The 9,588-nt window shown below is 44.9% G+C and overlaps 1 protein-coding gene across 1 annotated transcript; it reads left to right on the forward strand.

Moving 5' to 3' along the window:
* Positions 1-717: 717 nt before the first annotated feature.
* On the forward strand, positions 718-6,584 carry rpl35a (ribosomal protein L35a). Its single transcript, XM_056283427.1, has 4 exons — positions 718-845; positions 1,245-1,397; positions 4,650-4,794; positions 6,515-6,584. The coding sequence occupies exons 1-4, from the start codon at positions 835-837 to the stop codon at positions 6,536-6,538; spliced, it is 333 nt and encodes a 110-aa protein (XP_056139402.1). The 5' UTR covers positions 718-834; the 3' UTR covers positions 6,539-6,584.
* The last annotated feature ends 3,004 nt before the right edge of the window (positions 6,585-9,588 follow it).

The raw sequence follows: 9,588 nt of genomic DNA on the forward strand, positions 1-9,588 counted from the left end.
GCTCGGTGGGATAACTCGGTAAAAGATGTCTTCCCTCTGTGCCGCTAGACGCTACTGGTGAGAGCGTTGCGCGATATCCTAAAAAGAAAGGTACCGTTAGAATTACGGAATATTTAGACGGAAGGGAACTAGAATCAAGACAATTTTAAACCAAAGGACCCTCTTTTGATCGGGCATCGGCGCGGCCACCTATGTCAACAACAATTTCCCGGCATCCCTCACGAGCGTCCTTTTCCTCCATTTTTCCTTACAGTGCAGGTAAGCGAGGCGAGTCCGCCGAATAAAATGCTAAGATGTCTCCGTTTAGAGGACGAGTGCCGTATTCATATCCATCCCCGTCCGACCGTATCCACCTCCCCCCGCGACCGAGGGCTAATTCTTGGTTCGGGGACTTCGGATGGCCTAGATGTGGTCCGGATTATGTTAGCCGGCTACGTCGGCTCAGTCCCGACCGAGTGTGTCGGAAGTGAATTAAGTGAATCGTAATAAAGAGCTGAGCCATGTGCTGTTACCTCAGCAGACTGCTAGTCCGGTTGAAACACGGGTTCGGTTTTATCTGTGGTTCCGTTGGGTTTCCGAGCGTTTTGTCTTGAGGTAACGGCTAGCCGGAGCTGGCTCGTCATGTAGACCGAGCTGGTAGCCGTCACGTAGTCCCATTGGTAAAGCAGCGGCTGTTTGGTGCGTCTCAATACGATTGTGCAGAGTTTAAACGTGGCAATTCGGCTGCTTTAAGTATCAGATTTGAACTGCTGACTTTTGAAGAACACTTCACTCCGTGTTAAATGTGTACGTCTGTGATTGTGTTTAGGTTGACACACCTGGAGAGGTTTCACGATGCCAGGAAGGTAAGCCCTGCAAGAGAACTAACCTGCGTTACTGTGGTGACGGTGTTGGTGGATGAAGTCAAGTCAGTTTTATTTGTGTAGCCCAGTATCACAAAATACACACTTGCCTCAAGGGGCTTTACAGCAACACAACATCCTGTACTTAGGAGTGACTGCTGATTGGTTAAGTGTCTTTATTTGTGTACAGGATGTTGGTTTGCCTTCCTCTCATCAACGCTACAACAGTCGGTTACTCTGACTATGCTGTTGAGTTATGAAGTCTGCGGTCAACATGGCGTTGTCTGTAGAGGTCACGGCCAAAATGCAGTTTGTGTTTCATGGATGGCCGTGTCAGGCACGGCTAATTCACGCTGGCAGTAAGCAAAGAGTAACTGTGTGTGTGTGTGTGTGTGTGTTCAGACTCTGGAGTAAGGCCATCTTCGCGGGCTACAAGCGGGGTCTGAGGAACCAGCGAGAGCACACAGCCCTGCTGAAGGTGGAGGGCGTTTACACCCGGGAGGAGACAGATTTCTACCTGGGCAAACGCTGTGCTTATGTCTACAAGGCCAAGAAGTGAGTCCTTAACACCACCCGTCAGTCATGCACCAACACTCTTGATGTGTCTGGCAAGAGAGGAGTTTTCCTGGCTAAAGGGAAAAGTCACAGATTCTCAACTTCATCTCCATCTGCAGCAGGGCTACCACGTGAAAAACACCTTCGGTTGTTACTGATCGTTTCTGCATCTGTGGGAGCAGGGAAACAGTTTTGTTTTGTTTTTTTCTGGCCTCCAAGTGACTTATCGTGATGTTGTTTGGCAGCCAGAAAAACTCCAGCCTAGCAAGGTCTCTAATACTCTAAACGTGTCTTGGTGCATGCTCAATAACCCAGGTAAGGAAATCCCAGAAAGGTAAATCGGTTCATCTGGACACAAAGTTTAGTGGGAGAAAGGTTTCATCACTCATTCGTCTAAGTCACTTCGTCAGTCTCAGCTGACTTAAGGTATCCCCCAACTTAATAAAACAGCACAGGTGCATAATGGCCGAAACCGGCAATCGGTTGCCGTGACCATTAATTAGAGTTACAGTAGCCACGTGTACTATACACAGAGGATTGGGGAATAGATGGAATCACAACATTGAAAGATGTACTGTTAACCCGAACCCCTCGGTTGAGGGATGGTCATTCCCCTCTTTTTGTCCAGCTGAACTGATTCAGCTTTCTGGGATGCTCTAAACACGCTGCTCAAAAAACACATAATTCTCTCGACTAAGCTGCATCTTCATCGGTGGAAATGAAGTCGCACAACACTAATACATAGGGTTTTATGGACGACGATACAAAAGCTTGCGCGCAAATGCGTCTGGTACATGCAGGTGCTGCGAGAGACTGAGCAGGACAGCTCTGATTTTCTCCATCAATATAGTACACAGTGAGGATTTAATCGCTTCAGTCCACTGCGTTAGCACTGATTGTACGTACACAAAACCAGCTAGTATAAGGTTTCCCTTTAAAGGCTGGATAGCAAGACGACGTTTAATGAAAAAAATGCATTGATGTTCTCAACCCTGTTTCATCAAGTTCTCTCACTTCTCTGTCATCCATCATCATTCTTTCACTGTCACTTCTCTACCATCCGTGATCGTTCCAGAGTCGGGGAGATATTTGCCCTGTCTTTTTTGTTTTGGTGTTGGCTCTGACCTCTAACCCTCCTAACATTAGTGTCAGTTAGACGACTGAAGTGAAACTGTTATAAAGTGGAGCAGTTGAGGCTTTGTCTTGGGACTTTAATGTCGCTGCGTAGGAAGCTGTGGATTCCACGTGTTGTACAGTGTGTCTCTACAGTTGTGAAGTAATAGTAGATCTTTAACACCAACTACAATAGATAAAAACATCAAGCATTCAAAACTGGTTTGATAAGTGCAAACTTAATTTAGTACTCTGGCTAACGGGACAAAGAATTTTTCCAGACCTGCTTGTTCAACACTTCAGTAGAAATTATTTCTGGACTGGAACAGGTAGTGGGAGTCCGATCTTCATTTTTATCAAACAAGGATTTTAGTTTCCCACTAATCTGTTGGAACAGTTTGTAGTGTCATTCGGTCAGAGAAGATATCAGGTGTTCCCCTTAACCTCCCCCAGTGTCCTGCTGGATGCTGAAGGAGCTTAAACATCACTCAGGATTGCAGCTGGTCCACCAGCTGTATTTTTGTTGTGTGAACTTGGAGGAAAGACGGTCTCTGACTCGTCTAGATTCACAAGGTGGTCTCTCAACGCTTCACTCAACTAGACACAGAGGACAATCTCCCAGCTTGAGTTTAAAAACACCTACATTACATAACTAATCCAAAGTCTTTAGGGCGGCCCCTCATATGTGGGCAGCGACGTGCAGAAGTCCTGTGCTTGTAAACACTCGTACCAGCAACACGTGCATTATAGGGCAGCTCATCTGCAGTCACCGAGGAAAACTCCTTCAAAGTTTGTTGATATTTGTAGCGTTTACTGTGAAACATTCAAAGGCTAAAAACAGACGCGATCAAATAATCTGATGGTGCTCGGGACGTCCATGTTCGGTGTTTTAAAAAGCTCTTCGTGTTCCCAAGTGATTTGCTATGTCTCCAGTTTGTTTCACTATGAAGGAGGACGGGGACAGCATCATTTCTGGTAAGGCGTGTCCTGGAAAATGGCAGGTGTAGGTTTGTTAGCGGCAGTTCTCGCCGCCGTTGTAGCAACTGTCTTGCATCTAGAAGTCCCCAGACATTGGTAGGCGAAGATCTCAGATTGTCTGGTATGGCAAAACTATGACTAGTCTGATGTCAGGCTAACCTGGTGAAACGACATTATCCTTAGCTAGCTGCTGGTAAAATCAGGCTTTAAGAGTTTGGCCATCACCGAAGGAAGTAGTTTTGTGATGGGCTAAATGAACAGTACTGAAGCATGCAGCTTATTTCACTGGTTAACTGCTGTTTGATGGTGTGTTAATGTAGGAGCACCTGTTGTGGAGTACGGTTGCATGAAAACCAGCCACATTAAGACAATTACAAAGCCTGCCTACTATCCCCTGCAGAATATATCAAGAATTAAAGGATTTGGTTTCCCAGATCCTGCTGCTCCATACATTTATCTTCGGTTGACTCGACTACTGTAACGGAGTCTTTGCAGGTCTCTAAAAAATCGATCAAACGGCTGCGGCTGATTCAGAACACTGCTGCTAAGACCAAAAGACTGGATCACATCACTCCAGTCTTGAGGTCGCTACACTGGCTTCCTTTCTGTCAAAGAATTGATTTTAAAACTCTACTCTTGGTTTATAAAGCACTGCATGGTTTAGGGCCAAAATACATTTCTGATCTTCTGCGACACTATGAAACATCCAGACCTCTCAGATCATCTGAGACAGGTCTGCTTTCTGTCCCGAGTCAAAAGTAAATATGGAGAGGCAGCTTTCAGTTTTTAGGCACCAGTTCTGCTGCAACTCTCAGCTCATTTAAATCAAGGATGAAGACTGTCCTCTTTGCAGCTGCCTTTTGTTAAATATATTTGTTTCTAAATGTGTTTTTATTGCCCTCTGTTGCTTCTCTTAATGCCTTCTATGTAAAGCACGTTGAATTGCCTCATTGCTGAAGCGTCCTGTACAAATAAACAAGAGCCTTGCCTTACTCTTAGCACTCCACGGCACCTGACTGAGTTCCACAGAGTCTTAATGCTTTGTGATCCAGCAGCCACTCAGTGATCAAAACCACAAGAAACTGTCTGCAGGTTCTGTTGGATCCACGTCTGGGTTCACGTGGCTCCGGTGTGTTTTAAACAGATCTCTCTCTTGTCAAGGAACACAGTGACCCCTGGCGGTAAGCCAAACAAGACGCGGGTCATCTGGGGAAAGGTCACCCGTGCCCATGGCAACAGTGGAATGGTCCGCGCCAAATTCAGCAGCAATCTTCCAGCCAAGGCCATCGGACACAGAATCAGAGTGGTGAGTCTGCAGTCAAGCCCTGAGTAACCCACCCCAACCCCTACCAATAACCCAACCCTTACCAATAACCCCAACTTCTACCAATAACCCCAACTTCTACCAATAACCCCAACTTCTACCAATAAACCCAACCCCTACCAATAACGGCAACCCTTACCAGTAACCCCAACCACTACAAATGACCCCAACCCATACCAATAACTCTAACCCTTAACAGTAACCCCCCCCACCGGGGGTCAATCAATCAACCAAGTTGCATTTTACATCGACTTTTAACATTATATGGATATATTTTCAAACAAGTTATAGGATGAGACAGTACTGTTTATATCGATACAGTTTGACGTTGCGTTAAACCCGTTTCTTAACACTAGAACGACCAGGATTTCATTCCTTCTTAAAACCACCCCGCCACAGTTTTTAAACTATATTATATTGCGCCCAGATAAATACCCAATTGAAATATTAATGTATTACATATGTTAGTATGTCTGTTATGAAACTGACACGAAAACTAACATTTTAACAACTTTAATACTGTTTTTAAAACAATTTAAAATGGCTGTTGTCCAATGCCTGTAAATAACCTAACGCCTTGGTGGTAGTCATGGTGCGTCTGGAACAGCATAACTTTGTGTGTGTGTGTGATTGATCTAAAACTTATTTTAATGCAAGTATATACAGTTTTAGGAGCATTCAGGCAGGGGCAGGTCCGTATCTTTTCTTCTTTTTTTTCCAGAAAGTTGTTAAACTTTTGACTCAGGCCTATTTTTATTCAATATGTTGATACATTGTGCAGCTGTATATTTTAAAACAGGGAACGAAAGCTCTTCTTTGCGTTTTAATAAAAGTGCTTGTGACATCACACGTGGCTTTGACCTACAACTGAACATTTAGCCTACTTCCTAGAAAATACCCAGATATAAAGCGTGTATCGCCAGATATAATTTTTGGTCCTTAACGCCCAGCCCTACCCCACACCCACCATTAAAGAATCCCAACCTTTAACACATATCGGCCACATACCAGGGGGCTTTAGTCAGGGTGGGGGGGGGGTCATGAGTAGCTCCAAATGTCTCGATTTTAGCACCAAACCTGGTAGAAAGGTGAAGCAGAATTTCACCTTTCAGTGCGACAACATTCCAAAGCATACTCCCAAATCAACACAAGGAATGGCTTCTCCCACATGAGATGGTTCTGGAACGGCCCAGCCAGACCCCAGAGCTGAGTCAAGTTGAAATTCTGTGGGGTGGTTCTGCTCAGGAGATGCCTTTGACATTTGACGGCTGTAGAACATTTTTACAAGAAAGAGTAGAAGAATATTGTCAAGTCCACATGTGCCGAGCCGAACTCTTACCCAAAAGCCTGGGTGCTGTAGTCACATCAGAGGGTGCTTCAAAACTAGTAGTAGTGTTAGGGGTGCGCACACTTGTGCAGCCAGGGTGTTGTAGGCTTTTCTTTTTCCCCGTTAAAGGATTGTTTGTTTTTCACTTTAATTTTATAGGTTGCAGTTTGTCATTAAAGGGGATTTATCTCGGTTTCATTTTTACATCATAAAACCTGCCATCTAACGGGGGGGTGTAGACTTTATATCCTCTGTGTATCGACACACTCAGATGACCCAGACTGACCCGAGTACACACACAACACATTTCATCACTGTTTTAAGACTCGTCGGGTGGTGGTTACCATGGTGACATTCTGTTGTCTTGTCTTCCAGATGCTGTACCCGTCCCGAGTCTGAGCTGCTGTTGTGTAAATAACCAATAAACACGTCAGGTCCAACAGATGCTCTGCTTCCTGTGTTGTTTTGTTTGTGTTGTTTTTTCCCTCCCTGTATTAGGCGTGAAATCATCAGGTAGGAGGTCTGACTTTTCACACAATGACAGACGGAGTACCCCTCTTCATTTCACTGCATGTTTTACTCAGTATTTCTGTGCATGTGACAAATAAAGTACTTGAACTTGAATAAAGTACTTGAACTTGAGAAGGTTTACTGTGGTGACCCACGTTCCTGCTGAGGTACCTTAAAGCAAGGCAGGACAGCCTGCAGCGTGTTCTGAAATACTTTACTGTGAGACCCACGTTCCTGCTGAGGTACCTTAAAGCAAGGCAGGACAGCCTGCAGCGTGTTCTGAAATACTTCTCATTCATGGTAGAACTGCTGCTGGTGGTCCAAAAGACCAGGCTGAAACATGGCTGCCAGGCTGAGATTCTGTTCTGTTTTTGCTCTTCTGTGACCTGTACAGAACTGGAACCTAAAAGCGGTACATCCCAGAATGCAATGCTCTCATCCCGTCATTCTGATAAATGATACAACGAACATTTTATGTCAGCTTTGTCTCTTCCAAGTGCTGCACTCGCTGTTACCGGGCAGTTTTTAGCACAAGTACATAATCTGAAGATTAGAGTAGCTGTACTGACTATCAGATTTAATATATTCAGAGTAGTTGTACTATCAGATTTAATATATTCAGAGTAGTTGTACTATCAGATTTAATATAGACTGACCAAATGATTTAATGTATACTGAGTAATGATATTGAATATATCCTGAATTTGATTCAGTATGGAGAAGTCAGAGCTGAGGTGTGCATGAAGTGCTCACAGGATCAGAATCAGAACACTTTATTCATCCCGAGGGAAATTGGGTTCTATTACAGACACTCGTGCTCTTAAAACTAAAAACAAGATAAGAAAATAGAAACAGAAACAAAAGATAAAATAAGAAATGGAAATAAAATATATGAACAAGCATGGTGCACATAACACCCTATCTATACTGCACTACCGCAGCACACTACACCAGCACAAACACACCCCGACGGGGCCAGTCCAGTGCCCACTAACTCGGAGTGTCTGACAGTCCGAGTCTGAGGGAGGAGGTGTAAAGTCTGATGGCCATAGGCAGGAATGACCTTCTGTGGTGCTTTTCGGCAGAATGAGTCCATCACTGAAAGTCCTCCTGTACCCGACCAGCACGTCATGGAGCGGGTGGGAGACGTTGTCCATGATGGCACATAACTTCAATAGCGTCCTCCTCTCACAAACTGCCCCCAGAGAATCCGTCATGATGATCAGGATGGTCATCAGGATGGTTGTCAGGATGATCAGGCCTCATATCTACGGCTCGGAATTGGTGTTTCTACTAATCAATCCACTGCTGACTCAGTAGAAGTTGGGGAGTGAAGTTTGATAGTTGATCTTAGTTTACTGCCTTAATGAGGTTACAATAAAAAGGGAGTGTTAAAATATGAGCAGTATGTGGTCTGGTTTTGCTTAGCCTCCTCTGACACAGTCCATGTCGTACATGTCTTGTGTTATTTATTTATGCACTGGTCTAAAATCTCAGTGTGACGCACCAGACACACAAGTGTACAGAAAGCCAGGTGAAGAAAGGACGTGTTGACATGAAAAGTCTTGCACAGCACAGGTGGTGTCTGGTCTGGCTGCAGGTCCCAGGTGGAGGTTTTGGTAGTGTCGTCGTAGATCCACTGTGGAGTCCCGAGGTTTTTACATTTTAATCCTGGAGGAGACGGGAGAGTCGATGCAGAGGAACCAGGATGTGATGTGTTGCCCTTCTCTCCGAGAACAACACATAAGGAGTCTTCATCAGGAAGCGGGTCCGTCGGGATGCTCCTGATGGAGACAGTGTGATGTTGTACTGTGGAGATCATGACATGGAAGAGTTCCCTTGTGGTTGGAGATGCTCTTCATATGGTAGGAGGTGGTTGGAACAGTGGTTAAATGTGGGACTGGAGGATGAAGATTGATGTCCTGGTCAGGGAAGGTGAGGTGGGTCATGACTAAAAGCAGGAACTTCTTGAGCTAACTTTATCGCCCCGATTCAAATTATTTGTATATAAACTAATGGACAAGGGTTTTGAATATAAATTTAATATATTTTTGCAAAAATTAAGTATTTCTTCCTCTTTTTCTGCTGAAGTTTCAGCTGTTACCCTTGTGTTGTCCACATGTTGTGCGCTGCCCTTGTCCACAGAGTCATTTATGAGGCACCTTCATTAAACCTCTAAAGCAACTTGATTTAATTTTAAACCCCAAATCTGTTCTGCAGGAAGAATCAAGCTGTCATCCATCACAAACTGTGTGACTATCTGGGTTTTCCCTCCACACACTGCAGAAAGACTGCATTTCATCAGTGGACACCCCTCGTTTTTATAGGGTCACACGTGACCCACACATGTCTTAGGGTCACACATGACCCACACATGTCTTAGGGTCACATGTCACCCACACGTGTCTTAGGGTCAAACGTGACCCACACATGTCTTAAGGTCAAACGTGATCCACACATGTCTTAGGGTCAAACGTGACCCACACATGTCTTAGGGTCACACGTGACCCACACATGTCTTAGGGTCAAACGTGACCCACACATGTCTTAGGGTTAAACGTGACCCACACATGTCTTTGGGTCACACATGACCCACACATGTCTTAGGGTCAAACGTGACCCACACATGTCTTAGGGTTAAATGTGACCCACATATGTCTTAGGGTCAAACGTGACCCACACATGTCTTAGGGTCACACGTGACCCACACATGTCTTAGGGTCAAACGTGACCCACACATGTCTTAGGGTCAAACGTGACCCACACATGTCTTAGGGTCAAACGTGACCCACACATGTCTTAGGGTTAAACGTGACCCACACATGTCTTTGGGTCACACATGACCCACACATGTCTTAGGGTCAAACGTGACCCACACATGTCTTAGGGTTAAATGTGACCCACATATGTCTTAGGGTCAACGTGACCCATACATGTCT

Source organism: Lampris incognitus, chromosome 7 (assembly GCF_029633865.1).
Source record: "Lampris incognitus isolate fLamInc1 chromosome 7, fLamInc1.hap2, whole genome shotgun sequence".
Taxonomy (NCBI): Eukaryota; Metazoa; Chordata; class Actinopteri; order Lampriformes; family Lampridae; genus Lampris; species Lampris incognitus.

Excerpts from the sequence above, each read along its gene's own strand:
- rpl35a (XM_056283427.1), top strand. Across the intron at positions 1,398-4,649 it reads TATGTCTACAAGGCCAAGAA|GAACACAGTGACCCCTGGCG; the intron begins GTGAGTCCTTAA and ends TCTCTTGTCAAG. Across the intron at positions 4,795-6,514 it reads TCGGACACAGAATCAGAGTG|ATGCTGTACCCGTCCCGAGT; the intron begins GTGAGTCTGCAG and ends CTTGTCTTCCAG.